Source organism: Bubalus bubalis, chromosome 18, assembly GCF_019923935.1.
Source record: "Bubalus bubalis isolate 160015118507 breed Murrah chromosome 18, NDDB_SH_1, whole genome shotgun sequence".
Lineage (NCBI taxonomy): Eukaryota > Metazoa > Chordata > Mammalia > Artiodactyla > Bovidae > Bubalus > Bubalus bubalis.
In genome coordinates this window covers 25,617,358-25,634,646 of record NC_059174.1, presented here as the reverse complement: position 1 = coordinate 25,634,646, position 17,289 = coordinate 25,617,358, and the positions used below count along the sequence as shown (strand labels likewise).

Here is a 17,289-nt window from a genome sequence, read left to right as displayed (position 1 = left end):
TGCGGTGCTGGCGGCAGTTGCTGTGGTTTCCGTGTTAGGGTGGTTTTGTTTTCTTGGGAGCGTAGCTTCACGGACTAAGCGTCCCGCGTCCAAGTCCAGGTATCTGTGGCCGCCGATCTGGAGGTCAGGGGCTCAGCTTCCCTTCTTCGGACCAGCCAGCCCCCTGTTTTGCCTTCGCCAATTGGTGCCCATATTTAGGTCGGCTTCGGCGAGGTTGAGAAGGCCGCCGGCAAGATGTTCAAAAACACGTTCCAGAGCGGCTTCCTCTCCATCCTCTACAGCATCGGCAGCAAACCCCTGCAGATCTGGGACAAAAAGGTCAGGGACTGAGGGCGGCGGCGGGGCGAGGCCTCGGGGCTGGGGCTGGGGTGGCAGGTAGTTGTGACGAGCTGGGGCCTGGGGGAGGCCAGGCGATCTCTGCTGTGCCCTGGCCCCAGCCTGGGGTGATTGAGGCGCGAGGTGAGGGCATCGTGTAAGCAGCGGAGGTGCATGTGGGGTGGGCGTGGCTGGAGTTTAAGTGTCCTACGGCCGTGGTGTGGCCCAGTGTCCCTCTCCGCAGACTTGACAGACATGCGGTTCTTTAGCTTCGATTTCCCCACTTACAGTATGGTGGGGTTGGTAGTACCCATCTAACAGTGTGAAAAGCGTCAAGTCACATGAGGTTGCTTTGGGAAAGTGCAGATGAAAGAAACTGCTGTTCACTGATTTCACAAGTATTTACTGATATCCTGTATTGTGCCAGGCTCTGTGCTGGGCACTGGACACAGAGCCATTGTCCCAGGCTCCCTTATAGAGGCACAGCCAGAACGCGGTTATGTTTGGGTTTCATTCATTTGCTCCCTTCCTCTCACTGATCCCAACGGAGCCGGAATTCAGTGGTCTTTGGCACCTGCTCCACACTCATTGTGACTTGGGGTCTGTGCTGTGCCTTCAGTGACTGATCTCCATCAGGAAAATTGTAAAATGGTGACAAGTCTTGTCTAGGTTAACGTGCTCAAAGCCAAGTACAAGCCTCATCGTCTTTATTCAGGCGTCCACCGGGTGATGCTTCCACCGACTCCAGAGGGTGGTGACCCTGTCCACATTCTAGAGATGTTGATTAGGGGGCATGTGTGCCTAGCAATCTATGAGTTGGTTCTCACTTAACTACTGTGCTATTTCCTTTCTTATGCAAATTCTCAGTTTTCTGTACTCTTTTTAAAATAAAAGTTAATATAAAGCACTCTTACTATGGAAGACAGGTGACTTAGTACTGCACTCCTCCAGGGAAAATGGAGAGAGGTGGTATGTTGAATGCTGTTTTTATAGAGAAGGATGTGGGATCATCCAAATAAGCAGTTTACTGGCAATGAGGCCAAGAATCTTGGATTTCATCTCAGAACAAGTCCTTGTTTTTGTCTTCCCACATCCACAGTTGAAGGTTTTTTGGCCACAGAGAGACTGAGAACACAAACAGCCTTCTTTCTGCCTGTTGCTGCTACGGAATTCTTCATTCTGAGAGCAGCTTTCGGGGTGGTGTATTCAGTGTCATTTTTACAAGACATTTGAAAGATCTGAATGTAACGAGTTTGGCCTTATGCATGTGTGAGGAATCTGACCAGCTTCTCTTCTTTCACAGTGATTCTGTCCCAAAACTACATCTAATGCTGGGAATTGCTTTTTACACAAGAAAGCGGTTCCTTAGTTGCTTTCCTACATTACTGAGTTTGTCAGTTCCATGGTTTTGTTCACATTGGATTAAAAAACCTTGTAAACTCTGAAATTACACCTCTACAAAGAGAGCTCAAAATGAGTGTACCTGGGCACTTTGTAAGCATGATGGCTTCTCAGCTGTTGTGGTGGTGGTTATTTAGTCACTAAGTCGTGTCTGACTCTTTGCAACCCCATGGATTTTATAGGCAAGGGTACTGGAGTGGCTTGCTTTTTCCTTCTCCAGGGGATCTTCCGGACCCAGGGATTGAACCCATGTCCCTTTCATTGGCAGGTGGATTCCTTACCACTGAGCCACCTGGCTTGACTTAATTGTGGACTGTCCAAAGTCTGGAGAGAGTGGATTGTGTGCCAGTTGAAACAAAAGTGTCAGTAGGAGTCAATTGAAATAGAGAATGGGACTTGATGTAGGAGAAGAGGTTTTCAGAGCAGGTCAAAGAACTTAAGTCCAATTCCAGTGTTAGAAAGGCTATTAAGAGTTCTATTAAGTGAAACTTCTATCAGAGTTGCCCCCTTTTAACCCTTCTGGGCTTGATCTTTTGTGGTATGTTTTATTTTTCAAATGCAGTTTTTTGACTAGTCAACATGTTTACATTCAGAATATAAAAGCAGAGTAACCATAGTGCACTGTGTCCCTTAACAACGCCACTAGAGGTCAGATGGTGCCTTAATGACATAAACGTGTGTGAAAATATTGTTAGATCAACTGGCAGGGCTATGTGGAGTAAATCAAGCAGACATTTTGGCAAAGAAAACCTTTAGAGGAATTCTCATTTTAAGGGAAATTCTTGTAATAGGGAGTTAAATGTTTCTACTCTTTTTATTTAGATTGAAAAAGTGTTTATCTGTGAATTTTTCCCCTTTGGACAAGGGAAGGAAAGGAAGGAAAAAAGGGAAAGTTTGGGGCCAGATCCATAGGCTTTGGTATATGTATATGTGTGCCTTTTCTCAGCTATATTACGAAGTCCTCAGACAGTGTTGGGAATCCAGTCCAGAAGGGGAAATGCTGGGAATTGATATACTTAACAAGGATTTATTGAGCAACAGCTAAGTGAGGCATTGTGTAGATTTGGAAAGATAGAGTTAGAGAAGACATTTTCCCCACTCCCATGATTCTGAATAAGGCAGAGTTATCATAAAGGAAGGAAGGATAGTCCTCACTTACCTAGAAATGACCCTGCCTGCTATCAGTAGGTGCATTTTGGCTATAACTGCCTGTTTTTAGTTATTACATATTTTGATTTCACAAAACTTTACTATTCTCCTTCCTGAATTTATAGAGAGAGTTTCTGTCATTTGTTTATAGCGAAGAACAGGCTTGGAAAAATTAGGTTTGGTTTCTGTTTAGGCTCTGTGTCTTGTGAATGTGAGAAGTGAATGCCGTAGTCATACTCATTTTGTGGGTGTGGCTACATTTACAATATCTGCGTTTACCTGACACACTGAAGGTAGCCCTTCCTCCATGCCATCCTTCAGCTCTCAGCTTAAACATTATTTCAGTGGGAACTTCAGTTATGTCTCCCGTGTGCTCCTGTGGTGGTCTGTATCACACCGTATGGCAGTTGCCTATTTACTGTATATCTTCCGCTAGACTACAGGTTCCTTAAGGGGAAGACTAGTATCTCACCTGGAAACCCCAGTGCTGGGTGTTGTCAGACACCTTGAATTTGTGTCCTGGCTCTGACATGATGTCCTGTGCTGTGTAACCTTGAGCAATACTTCACTCAGTTCTCTCATGTTGTAATAATGCCACCTGCTTCTCCTGGTTATGATGATTAAATGAAGAGGTATATAAATGCTTAGCAACAGTTAGGGCATACAGTATTAAATAAAGCAGGGAGCTGAGGCATTTGCTCAAGAGTAAAGGAATAGTTTATAACTGAGCCCAATATTCAGATGCCTAGAACAGGAAGTCCAGTAAATTCAGACTTCTGAAATTAGGATAATTTAGTCATTGTGCCATGGCTTTCCCAGTCCAAAAGCTTAACATGGCTCTCAGGACACATAGCCTGGGGGCTGGTACCTGCTTAACTAGCTCTCCAGGCTCACCTCCCCATCTAGCAGTGACTTCCTACTGAGCTGGAAGAAGTCTGTTTTCTCTCAGCTTCAGGCTTTTGCACTTGCCGGCCCCTCTGCTGGGACCCACTTCTTCTTTTCCGCCTTTATTAGTCTTAGGTCACAGCTCAAAGGCATTTCCTCAGGTTAGGTTAATTTATATCCACTTCCATTTCCTTTTCATCAAACTTGAAATTAGTTTCTCAGGATCTATATTCCTGGCTGAATGGTAAGCTTCCTGATAGAGACCTTTGTAGTTTTTCAAACCAAGAGTTTAGGAGAAATTAGGGGCTTTCCTGGTGGCTCAGCAGTAAAGAACTCACCTGCAATGCAGGAGACGAAGGTTTGATCCCTGAGTTGGGAAGATCCCCTGGAGGAGGGCATGGCAGCCCACTCCAGTATTCTTGCCGGGAAAATCCCACTGACAGGGACAAAGGAGCCTGGGGGACTGCAGTCCCTGGGGTTGCAGAGTCAGACACTCCTGAAGTGACCGAGCACACACACTCTGATGGCTTAGGGGGTAAAGAATCCACCTGCAATGCAGGAGACACAGGTTCGATCCCTGGGTCGGGAAGATCACCTGGAGGAGCAAATGGCAACCCACTCCAGTGTTCTTGCCTGAAAAATCCCACGGACAAAGGAACCTGGTGGGCTACAATCCAAAAAGTCACAAAGAGTCAGACAGGACTGAGTGACTAAACACAAACACATATCAGGGATTTCTTAACAATCCCTTAACTTCTGGGATCAGCAAATACTACATTATTAAAGGGCTCTTTGTGTTTAATGTAAACATTACTTCTGATTTGTAAAGAAAATACCAGGAGATTCCATTCCCACTTAGACCGGTGTAAAACATATAACTTTTAGGCTTTACCGGCAATATCCTTAAAGTCTGCTACATGAGATTGATAATTCATAACAAGCGTCTCTATCTTTATCTTTCCTCTCATCTTGTCTTTTTCTCAGCTGCTGCTGATCCTCCACATTCCCAGAGTATTAGAACCATAGTTTTTGTGGTTGTTGCTGGAAGATATTAGATTCCCATTCAGTTCCTAATTTTAAAAATGAATGAAGGCTCTTTGCAGAAAAAAAGTTCCCACGCCCTAGTTTTTAATTAGCAAACCTTGTTAGTACGTGTTAAATTAATGCAGTTTCCAACAGTAGACTTGAGAGCGTTTGGACATGAAAGTAGTAGCACTTTTTTTTTTTTCAGATTATCCCTGAGTCAGTCTGAGGATGTTCTTCATTATTCCAAGTGATAGCTTTTACTGTAATTGGGCAAAGGCCTGGGTTTTACACTTGCCCTTCCATGGCATTGTTAGAAAGAGACTGGTTATGGTACACAGAATCATCTTTACTTTAAAAGGCTGCTTGTGAATGCAGAGTCGCCTGTCTGCTGTTTGGTTAGTCCCTGTTAAGTGCCGCAAAGGGAGAGAAGCCTTTGACCCGCTGGCGCCTGCAAGGCCCAGGCCTTGAGACCGCTATGCCCAGCTCTCCCCACAGAGGTCTCCCTCTGCCTGTTTTCTGACTTAGAGCCCAGCCCCTAGCTCAGGGTGGAAACTTTGCCACTGAAATGGACAGCTCTAAAGGCTTAATGTAAATTGGAACATGTGTCATTAAGACTAGGATGCCAGATGGCCCAAGGGCTCAGCTGTCTGCCACGATAAGTGGGTGGGGCCAGAGAAGAGAAAAGTGGGAGTAGGGAGTGGATACAGCTCCTGTTATTTTTAAAGCAGCATTGGACAGCCTCCTCCCCATCCCAGTAGTATTTTCCCCGCCTCAGCTTGACCCTCCTCCCTGGGGCTTACTTTGGGAAAGAAAAAAAATCAGTGTTCTTTATTAGTTGCCCCAGCAACCATGGAAAGCCTGGGAGAGTGATTGCAAAGAAGGGCTTGAAGGCTCCCTTTTGCTGTCTGCAGAGGCTGAGACCCATTCTGATTGCTAATTGCTAGTAGCCTGGGGTTCTGAAGCTTCTAAAGTACCTCCAGCTCATGGGTGGGGGTGGGAGTGGGGGTAGGAGGGGAGGTGTTCATGAAATTAAAAAATGTAAGATTGGCTTTATTTTTTATTATTATTATTTTGGAGGAATGAAACACTCATAAGTCACACTGCAGGAACCTGTCATGAAATAAAAAGAATTAGCAAGTCAGAGGGCTTTCCCGGTGGCTCAGTGGTAAAGAATACACCGGCAATGCAGGAGATGCAGGTCGGATCCCTGGGTCAGGAAGATCCCCTGAAGGAGGTAATGGCAACCCACTCCAGTGTTCTTGCCTGGAGAATCCCATGGACAGAGGAGCCTTGTGGGCTATGGGTCCATGGGGTCGCAAAGAGTCTGACATGGCTGAAGCTGCTGAGCACACACTCACAGCAATTCAGAAACAAAAGATACTTTCTAATTTAGATGAAGGAAGTAAAATAAAACCTACTTTCACCACGAGCAATAAATGCCGCCTCGTGCATTTTATCTTCATTTCACAGCGAGGCCTGCCTAGTGGCCTCTGAACTGGAAGGAGGTAAGGAAAGGAAGTTGATGCTTTCTGAGGCCACGTATCTTATTATCCATGTTTGTCAGAAGCTGGACTGAGGAGGGGGTTGCTTCCTGGAAGACCTTGACAAGCTAAGGCAGTGACAGGCAGATTGCCAGGGAGGTTGGGAGGCCTTGCCCCAAATTGACCACCTCTCTTTCTCCTTTGATCCTAGTTTGAGAGCCTAGAGAAAAGTTTTGGGAGGTTTCCTACTCTTTAACTGCTCATATCTCTGGTTAATTGCACCCATCCCCACTCCACTCGTTTCTTCCAGTGAATTTGTATCTATAGTGCTTAAAACTTAATGAAGAAGAAAAATCATAATTCACTAAGAAATTAATTCAATTTGATTTTAAAGCTCTGGCAGCTTGTGATATGACCATACCTGTGCTTTTCTTCTTTGAGGATTGAACTTTGCTCTTGGGCATAGCTCTATTTATAGACTCTTCTCACCACTGGGCGGGTTAAAACTCTAGAGAAACTGGTGGGTATTCCTTCAAAAAAAACTGCCTTTTTCTCCTCTGGGTTTTTGAGTTTTTATGGGCTGCATTAATTAATTTTGTAAGAATTAAGTTTGTGAGTGTGGATGTTGATGTGAAAGAAATTTCTCTTAAGAAGCTCTGACAGTCCAGCTTTAACTTGCCTCTGGGCCAGAAGTCTGTAAGAAGACACAAAGTCTGTTTTGGCTTTTAGTCTGTTGGCTTCTGCTTGCAGTATAAGGCATTGTTTTCTTCTGTAAAGACCTGAGTGGTCACATTTACTGGAGTGAAGTCGTATGCTGTAAACTTTGAGATGGGCAGAAGGCAAGTTTCCTAACATTTCCTCCCTATGTAATCTGGCTGAGTTTTCTGGAGTTGAGGGAGGCTTCCTGTCCACTGTGATCTGAGAGACCATCCAGGATGTAAGATCTGAGGTCACGCTGCTTTTTTTTTCTTTTAATTTGGCTGTGCCAGGTCTTGTTTGCAACACCAGGGACCTTTCATTGTGGCATGCGAACTCTTGGTTGGGAGTCCACATGTGGGATCTAGTTCCCTGATAAGGGATCGAACCCAGGCAGCCTGTGTTGGGAGTTCCACTCCTAACCACTGGACCACAGAGAAGTCCAGGAGGTCGCACTTTTAAACAATGTTGGATAAATTGCAACGTGTTGCCTTTTAGCAATAGTAGTTTCTGGACCCTGATTGCTTAATTCTGTTTTTACCCATCTGTTTGGTTTGTTGCATTCTGTACCTTTTTAAGAAAGAATGAAGTTACTTTTCAGAGAATAATTAGTGGTGTGTTATAAAATTAGTGGGGTACTGTCAGTTCTTATCAATGTGACTACATCATATTATATGGAAGAATTTCTGGATGAATTCCTCCTTTACCAGCGAGTCAGCCTAATTTTCCACAGCAGCTGTGGGCTAGCAAATAGAGGAGGAATATTGCCACTTTGGGAGCATTTATGTGGGGAATGAGGTGGGCAGTGTTGGCATGGGCTACGCAGATCCAAGCCTTTGTGCTCTTAATCTCCTCTGGAAAGAGGCCCGGAATTCAAAGCAGGAGGGCACTGGATGTTGCCAGCTTTGATTGAGCTTCAATGTGGTGTCTGTGACTTGAGAATCCAGAAATGCTGCCTTGGCAGAGACCCGGGGCCCATGCACCCAGCATTCCGTTTCTGACAATGGGTCCCGAAGGGTGATTTGTGGGAAGGCATTCTTGATGCTGGCAACTGCACTGTCTTTGCGATATACCCTGCGGCCTCTGGCCTCCCATAATAGTCCATGGGGGATATGTCATCCAGGAATTTTTAAAAAACCCTCCTTGAATCTCTTCAGATGTGCCAGCTCTTAGCGTGACAAATTCCAGAAGTCAGCAAATATTTGAATGCTTAGTTGATGCCTAGCAGAGTACTGAGCATTGTAGAACATACAGTGTTTCATGCTCTATCCTTACCATTGCGCTTATACTTTTTGGAGGCAACAAGACTCAGTTACATCTTGCAGAAAAAGATGGGCAGTAATACCCGATGTCACCTGGGGAATACCAAGCACACCACAAGTGGATCAAGTTCACAGTAAACGAGCTCACAGAGGCTGAGGTCTCAAGACAGAAGGCCGTGTTACCAGTAATCCATGTTGAACAGTGCAACTCTCAGAGTCAGTGCGGGGTTCTCTCCCTATGCGCAAGTCTGATGGCGAGCCACGTGATAATCACTGACGGTGACAGCGCAGGCAGCCACTTTCCCTCTACCCATTAAGAGACCACGTGCTTACCTTTCCGGTGCATGCAGTTCTAACCCTGCTTGATCTTTTTCTTGTGTTAGTTAATACTTTCAGCCCGAAGAGGCAGCCCCATCTCAGAAGTGCCTCCATGTGCCTCTGTTCTGTCCATATACAGTGCTCGAATGTAATACTTGAAGATAATTGTGCTTTCCTAAATAACTTTTGAGAGGAGGATTCCATACTGCATATTGATTCCTCTCCATCATGTACCCCTACATATGCTGCAAACAGTGCAAACAATGCAGGGTGAGGTGCTAAATCGCGTAGTCTGGGCTGCATGAGCCAGAGAAGCAAATCAGAGAGAAGAGAGGTCAGTGTAGGCTGAAGATGCTAAAGAAGGCTTCTCTGTGTGGCTCAGATGGGACTTGAGGTCATACTTGAAAAAGTAGAAACTTAGGGAAAAGAAGATATGGAAGCGTGAAGTCAGAGTAAACCTTGGGGAATAATGTGTTCACTTTTGGGTTGCCACCCTCCCTGTCAGTGACACTTAGCATTTGACCTTTCTGGCCAAAGAACCATCTGTGTGAGGCAGTATTGGGCAGTGAAAAGCCTGGCTGTTACTCCTGCCTTCCTCACTTAGGGCTTGTCATCTGCACTCTCTGCCTCTCAGTGTCCACATCTGTCAAGTGGAAACAACACCAATGACCTTGTGATTTTTTTTTCACATTTATTTTTTTGTTTAATTTTTTGGCTGCACTGGGTCCTTACTGCTGCTTTCGGGCTTTCTGTGGTTGCAGTGAGCGGGAGCTAGTCCTCCTTGCAGTGGACGGGCTTCCCATTGTGGTGACTTCTCTTGTTGTCGAGCACAGGCTCTAGGTGCATGGACTTCAGTAGGTGCAGCACGTGGGCTCAGTTGTTGCAGCTTCTGGGCTGTAGAGCCACAGGCTCATAATTGCAGCTCATGGGCTCAGTTGCTCCACATCACGTGGAATCTTCCAGACCAAGGATCAAACCTGTGTCCCCTGCATTGGCAGGCAGAGTCATATACCAGGGAAGTCTGACCTTGTGATTTTTGTTGTTGGTCTTGTTAGGACTGAGATTGCTGTTGTTGTTAGGAATGTTCCTAGTGCTTAGCAGACACTTGGTAAACATTAGCTACGTTGAAATTGAATTGATTTCTTTGGGAAGAAATTGGCCCTGATTTATAGATGGCCCAGCTATCTGCATTTCCTGTGGTGGGTGATTGGGCCCTGCCTAGAGGTAATTGCATGGCTTATTTACATAGAAGCTTCAACATATCATGTCACAAACTTCTGTGTTAATGCCTCTTAGACTACTGTAGTTTTCTTTAAATAGTTGCATTCAGCCTTTGAAATCTTAACAAAATTTTTGCCAAATATTTCAGTATTCACCAGTTTAATTTTCTCCCTTGTAGGTACGGAATGGCCACATCAAAAGAATCACTGATAATGACATCCAGTCCCTGGTGCTAGAGATTGAAGGAACAAACGTCAGGTAGGTTGCCAGCCTGTTCTCCCAAAGACGTTGTATGCCCAGAGGCAGCACATCACAGAGGCTGATAGCGGGGACTGCAGAGCGAGACTGTCCAGTGAGAATCCCGCTCTGCTGCTTAGGGCTCACCCTGGGCAAGTCACTTTATCCCTCAGGCTTCAGTTTCCTCATCTGTAAAATAGGAATAAGAACAATACATCTTCCTTAGGGAATTATTGTGAAGATTAAATAAGTGAATATATATAAAACCTGCTTAGCACATAGTAAGGGCTATGTAAGTCTTAGTTATTAATATTTAACCCCAGTGTTTTTGGAGTGAGGTTGAGGGTGTTACCGGAATCACCCAGTGGGTGGTCAGTGTAGTTTTCAGTGTTACAGTGGTCTTGGTTTTGGTTTTCTATCACTTAATAGTTTCTTAGAACAGAATTAAATCTTTTCTCACTGGAAGAACTTCATCCGATCTGCTGGCCTGGCTTTCGCTTTTCAGATACTTTCTTGTTGGTGTCTACCGCTGTGTTAAGCTTTTGTTTCAGAGTCTGGCACTTTTTTTAGAAGCATTAGCTTAACTTAAGGGTTAAGGGATCTTTGGATCTTTTAGATCTGCCTTCCAGCTTACCTTCTTGGGCTGAGTGTTACTGCTGTGCCTATCACAAAGGAGGAGGCTGGTGGTGTGCTTATTGGTGTTTCCTCTTTCTACAGCACCACGTATATCACATGTCCTGCAGACCCAAAGAAAACACTGGGAATTAAACTTCCCTTCCTTGTCATGATCATCAAAAACCTGAAGAAATATTTTACCTTTGAAGTACAGGTAAGCATATGCATGTGAATCTGTATACTCTCGACTATACCAGAGAGGTGGCTGGTCAATTTATGGGAAAAAAGTAACCGTAGGAAAGTATCTTTATCCTTTTGAGTGTATTCCTTTCTGCCTCTGCTGTACACTTGATTCTGCCATTATTATTATGACATAATTTCAGTATTAGTAATCCGAGTTTCATGCCAAGTTTTAAAAGAAGCAGTAAAGCATCCAGAAAATCTAATCAATAGCTCTAAGATTTCAAAGCTTGAGGATTGGAAGAGTATCTATCTGGGAAGTTACTATTTAATATCAGGCTGGCTATTGTTGGTCTCTAGTCTAGCATTTTTAATTTTTCAAAGGGAAGAATGTTTATGGAATCATGCTATGGTCTGAGGGCCTGATGCATGTGTCATATGTCATAAGCAGCTGATGTTGTCCTGGCAACAGACAAGATAAACTCACTGTTTCCGGGCCATCTGCATCCAGTGTGACCCATGTGGGTCTGTTTATTCTCCCTTGGGTCTCAGCCTTGGGAAACCAGGCTGTGGGAGTTTCAGGTCCTGGTCTTACCAAGGTTGTTTGCTCCAAGATGGAATTACTGTGATTCTTCCTTTCCATATTTCGTAGGTACTAGATGATAAGAACGTGCGTCGGCGGTTTCGGGCAAGCAACTACCAGAGCACCACCCGGGTCAAGCCCTTCATCTGTACCATGCCCATGCGGCTGGATGACGGCTGGAACCAGATTCAGTTCAACCTGTCAGACTTCACTCGGCGGGCCTATGGCACAAATTACATTGAGACCCTCAGGGTGCAGGTACTGGCTCTTTTTCAAGAGGGAGCCCCAGATGGGAGAGGGGGCTGCACTCTGTTTGCTCCGGGCTTGTGACCTAGGTGGCAGAACTCTGTGGCTTTCTGGCTAGAGTTCCCAAGTCATCGCCCAGGGGGCTCTAACCTCAGAGGCTCAGGACCTGTTCAGGCATCGGCTCAGCAATAGTAGGGAGTGGGGGGGTGATGTAGTCACTAAGTTGTGTCCAGGTCTTGCAACCCTGTGGACTGCAGCCCACCAAGCTGCTCTGTCCACGGGATTCTCCAGGCAAGAGTACTAGAATGGGTTGTCATGCCCTCCTTCAGGGGATTTTCCTGACCCAGAGATCCAACCCACACCTGCATTGCAGGCGAATTCTTTACCGCTGAGCCACCAGGGAAGCCTCATGGTGGAGAATACAACAAGCAACATCTCCCTCTTGTCAGAATCTCCGCCTAAGCCAAGCTGAGGAGATGCCAAAGAGATGACGCTTGTGACCGCGCCATGCAGGGTGAGGGGCTGGAGGAGAGTCAGGAAAAAAAGGAAGACAGTCATAATTTGCCTCTTACTTTAAGAGACTTATTTTAAGTCTTGCATCCACAGATCCATGCAAACTGTCGCATCCGACGGGTTTACTTCTCAGACAGACTCTATTCAGAAGACGAACTGCCAGCAGAGTTCAAACTGTATCTCCCAGTTCAGAACAAGGCAAAGGTGAGCCGGCTTTCCTCAGAGGAAGGCCAGATAGTGAGTTGGAGAAACTGTGTCCCTGGAAAGGGCTCCGTTCTACAAGGTCAGGTGCAGACCCTCTCTCTGTTGACATGGAGTATGAAGGGCCTTTACATCAGAAGATCTTAAGCCTGCTACCAGCAGGGAGTCAGGAATAATCCCATGAGCTGCTGCCTCACCTCCGTGAAGTGACCCTGCCCCTTTGGGGGGCATCCTGCTCCTTCCTGCCCCCAGGCCTTCCCTGAAGAATATCTTCCATCTGAACCTCTTCATCAGCCCCAATTATTATCAGCCGACCCCTCCCCTCTGGCCCAATGATGGGTGCTTCTGGGCCTGCCCACTGCTGACACGTATGCACCGCCCCATGGGCCAGCATCCCCTTGAGTGTCCCTAGGGGTACGGGGTCGCAGCCATTGACCATCTATTTTCTAATAACTTAAACTGATGCATTTGTTCTTTTTTTTTTTCTTTTCCCTTCAGCAATAACTGGAATGCAGCTCAAGGGATAGACCCTGGATATGACTCTTAGTTTAAAAAGGAAACTATCTGGAGGACAATGCAAAAAAACAGATATTTATATTAGTTCACTGTGCTGTGGTTATTTTACCTACTGTTTGGCACCCCTTGTCGTGGACACCAGTGACTATGCCATGCGTTGTAAGTACAGTGGGGGATAAGCCGTCCTTTGATACGTGAATGCTGGAGTGTATCTCGCTGCCTGCCTTGATGTGTGGGGAGATAGATTTACCACGAACTTACAGAATTAAAGATGGTCCCGTAAGGCAGTTTCAGACCAGTATTTCTTCCTACGGTTTTTTCTTTCTTTTATATGTTATCTAAATATATGTATATGCTGTGTAGCGCTCATAATCTGGAAATGAATAAAATGTTATATTCTTGGTTTGTAAATTTGTTCTTGGTTTGTGTGTTGGTTTTTTTTTAATTGGTGACATTTCTCTTTCTTTATGGTATGAAAATAGAACTCTTTGCGAAGAACATCCCGTACATTCATGTGGTGAAGTAGCTTGCAGTAAGCACTGAAAGAACAGGACATCTATAGATGCTGATTTGGAACAACTCCCAAGATAAACTAAATGGGAAGAAACATGAATAGCGTATCACCTAGAATCATCTTATTCTGGCGGGGCGGGTCTCAAGTGGAGCTTTAGACAAAACAGCATATATGCCAGATTGCTCTTAAACCCCCTGGGAAGGTGTCACATTGAAGCCTCACTGGCCCTTGTGTGACCATCAGCACGTCTAGTGTTCCTCAGCATTGGAACGGATCACCTCCTCCTTGTTTGAGCTCCAGATGAAGTACTTGCCTTGAGTTTGGGAACTTAGAAGAAAAGTGTTTAAAAAAACCACCGGACTCACTTGAAAGAAATGACATCTTAACACCACTCTCCCAGCTCCCAGTTACTCTAGGGCATGTGCTTGGGGCTAGTGAAATGACCCTGCCACAGACAGCTGAGTTTACAAAAGTTGACCACTTAACACAACTCTACTGTATGTAATATTTCTGGAGGGAAAACAATTCGGGGGCGGAGAAGAGCCTATGTAACTACACCTGCAAGATCTCACAGGATGCATAAGAACTGTGCAGTGATTACTACTGGAGAGAATGGTGCTGTTGCTTATATACTTTTTTGTCAATACTATAAAAAACATTTTCTTTGAGGTAGTATTTAGTAATAAAATTTCAAAGTCAAAAAACAATAAAAGGCCACCCTGGATATCGTGCTCTCACCGACCTTCCCCCGGATTTGGCTTCATCCCACAGGATAAGACTGGAATTGTGGGCATTTTTACTTTGATTAGAAGTTAAAAAAAAAACCACAGGGCTGAATTGGTCACTACCGTGGCTGCCTCCTGAGAAGTTAAGTGGCAAGGAGCCCTGTTGTCCCACATCCTTACTCTCCAGCTTGCACTCTGGGTAAGCGTGGCTGAGACTCTGAGGATGTGGAGGCCTGGAGGGGAGCGTGCCCTGCTGCTGCCTCAGACACTCACTGAGTTCTTGTTTCTTATGGTTGTCGGGGGCCTGACACTGAGGTAGGTTCAGCCAAGATGACTTTGCCTTCCTCATCTGCTAACCGAATGGAGCCACCTTCGCCACGGTTGCTCTCCTTGGAGAGTCACCACGGCTCTGTCACAGAGCACCCGTCGGCCCAGGTGACAGCCTGCTCTCTCAGGGCCACCCCCAGTCACATCTGAACATTGACTCTGCTTCTCCATCCTTAAACACCCAAGGGTTCCCGTGCTTAGACTCCGTGTGTCTGTCCTGAGCCTTCTGGGTTACAGAGGGATCCTCAGAAATGGGTGGGGGTGGGGCACTCCGGGACGTCAACAGAGTTTCTTGTCTCTGGCCGCTGTGTGGTGAAATCTCCCCTCCAATCTGGAGTCTATTGTGGGATGAAAGCTGCTTTTGTGGAGGCGAGAAAACCCGGTCAACTTCTCATCTCTCTCCGGTGCCGGGACATCGGCGGAGCGCTCCTGGAAGTCCGGAGAAACACAGTAACGCACTCTGCTCCACACAGAGCCCCTTTCTCCCCCAGGCCCTTGTCAGACTAAGTACGGGGATTACCTCACCACCCTCTTCAGGGTGGAAGGCGGCAGCTGTTGACTCCACAGATGCTTCACATATCCATCCGAGAGGAAGTGAGGGGGTGTGGAGGGTGATGCGATGTATTATCTAAGCTGGACCCCGGCCAACGTGAACTGTGGCACCAGCGACGGCCCCTGCCCCTCCAGTCTCCAGCTCCCTAGGAAGATGACGACAGCTAATTATGGGGCCAAGGGAAGGCGGAAGGAAGGGACAGGCTGCAGGGCCCAGAGGCCTCCTACACGGAGCCGGGGCCAGAGTGACCTTAGATTGAGCAAACTGGAGCAGACAGGGTCACGTTAGCTGGCTCCTTGGAAGCCATGGTGTGTGTTTTAGGAGTTCCCTCCCAAATAGGAGTGTTGGTTAATTGGCATGAACTTGAGTGGACAGCCACGCAGTTGTTCCCAACAGGGCCCATCTAGGGGGACAGCCTACCTGCTACAGTAACCCTTATTTGCTACCAGCGTGTTGACTGCTTCCCCACAGCCAGCCCAGTAAGACTGACCATGCTGGTCCAGCCGCCTCCTGGGGCATTTCTCAAGGAGGCAACTATGCCAGAGAACAGCCCCCCAAGCTGATTTCCTTAGCTCCTTGGCAGCGTTAACCAAAATCAAGTGTCAGGAATTCACTGGAGAAGATGTTGGAGCTCTTCCTGTCTAGCCCTCTCTTCCCACATTTTGCTGATGAGGACACTGTAACCTAGAGTGCGTCGGGCTGAGCGACTCTTATGGTGGAAGGCGTGGAACACGGACACAGAACCCTCGTGGGAGTCATATGCCATCCTTGTCCTCCCATGTGCTGGCATTCCCCTGCTTCCTCCGTGGCTGGCTGTCCTCTTTGTAGAGGCATTGATGGGGCAGATAATGCCTTTGTCGGGGGATATCCTAGAGGTCCAGTGGCTAACACTCCAAGCTTCCAATGCAGGGGACCCAGGTCGAAACGTGTGTCAGGGAACTAGATCCCACATGCTGCAACTAAGAGTTTGCAAGCCATCGCTAAAAGATCCTGCCCACTGCAACTAAGACCCGGTGCAGTCAAATGAACAAAAATACTGTAAAAACAAAGATAATGTCTGCCTGGGAGGCTGGGCCAGGCCAGAGCTGTCTGCTCAGGAAGACTAGACTCAGCTCTGCCTCTGCGGTGAGAGCTCGCCTAGGATGTTCCTTCATGGTTGCACTTTAGCTGAACTTCAGGGCCTGAGGCTGAGGATAGAAAGCTGTGGGGCAAAGGTTTGTGTTTAATGGATTGTAAAAGTAGCATAGGCTCATGCAAAATTCAAACAGTACACAGAATATGGAGTAAGATAAAGTCATCGTTCCCATTCCTTAACTAAAAGTATTTGAATGGACCAGACTGACTTTTAACTACTTTACATGTATCTGTTTTACTGAATTATCACAACACTGAAATAGAAACTATTATTCTTATTTTACTGATGAGAAAACCAAGGCCCAGAGATTACTGTGCCCAAGCTCACACAGTGGTGGTAGAAGCAGGTTTCAACTCATGCGTCTATGCTGGTCTCTTAAATCACTTGACTTCTTTAACTTGCTGTTTCCTCCTAACAATAGCCTTATGATAAAACACATGAAACTTACCTAAGAGCTGGGCGGGGTGAGGTGTCCACCTATGAACAATAGATTAGATCTCTTGTGTTAACTTCACCCAGGGGAATACTATGCAGCCATGAAAAGGGACAAATTACAGCTAGGCGCAACAACAGAAGAACCACATGACCATAAAGCAGCGTGAAGACAGCAAGGCGAAGTATAGTAGGGATGATTCTACTTCTATACAATTTTTAAATAGACAAAACAATTTATTGTTTAGGATGCATTTATAAATGACAGTCTATACAGTAGTCCCACTTTATCCACAGTTTTGCATTTCCTGGTTTCAGTTCTCTGTAGTCAACTGCAGTCCAAACATTTTAAATGGAACATTCCAGAAATAATTCAATCTTAAATTGTGGGGCATTCTGAGTAGCATGATGAAATCTTGTGCTGTACCTGGGAGGTCCAGCCGTCACTATCGTTTGCCTCTGACCATCCACCATGGACATTGTCATGGCTTCATGACACAGGATCACCTGAAGAAGAAGATCTCCACCTGACATTGTCAGGTCAGTAGTAGCCTAATGCTGTGTCACCCACCTCACTTCCTCTCATCAGGTAGGCATTTTATCATCTCACATTGCAAGAAGAATGAGGAGTATAGTACAGTAAGATATTTTGAGAGAGACCACATTCACATAACTTTCATTACAGTGTATTGTTACATATGTTCTATTTTACTATTTGTCCATCTCTTACTGTGCCTAAAGTATAAATTACACTTATC

At 45.9% G+C, this 17,289-nt stretch overlaps 1 protein-coding gene across 1 annotated transcript; it reads left to right on the top strand.

The window, feature by feature from the left end:
* Nucleotides 1-35: 35 nt before the first annotated feature.
* CFAP20 (cilia and flagella associated protein 20) lies at nt 36-13,256 on the top strand. The gene is made up of 6 exons (XM_006072594.3): nt 36-318; nt 9,933-10,012; nt 10,709-10,820; nt 11,439-11,627; nt 12,222-12,332; nt 12,828-13,256. The coding sequence occupies exons 1-6, from the start codon at nt 235-237 to the stop codon at nt 12,831-12,833; spliced, it is 582 nt and encodes a 193-aa protein (XP_006072656.1). The 5' UTR covers nt 36-234; the 3' UTR covers nt 12,834-13,256.
* Nucleotides 13,257-17,289: the final 4,033 nt, after the last annotated feature.

What these genes read in the sequence shown, in the direction of transcription:
- CFAP20 (XM_006072594.3), top strand. Translation starts at nt 235, where the DNA reads ATGTTCAAAAACACGTTCCAGAGCGGCTTCCTCTCCATCCTCTACAGC. An exon ending in TGCAGATCTGGGACAAAAAG is followed by an intron (nt 319 to 9,932) that starts GTCAGGGACTGA and finishes TCTCCCTTGTAG; the next exon opens with GTACGGAATGGCCACATCAA. An exon ending in ATTTTACCTTTGAAGTACAG is followed by an intron (nt 10,821 to 11,438) that starts GTAAGCATATGC and finishes CATATTTCGTAG; the next exon opens with GTACTAGATGATAAGAACGT.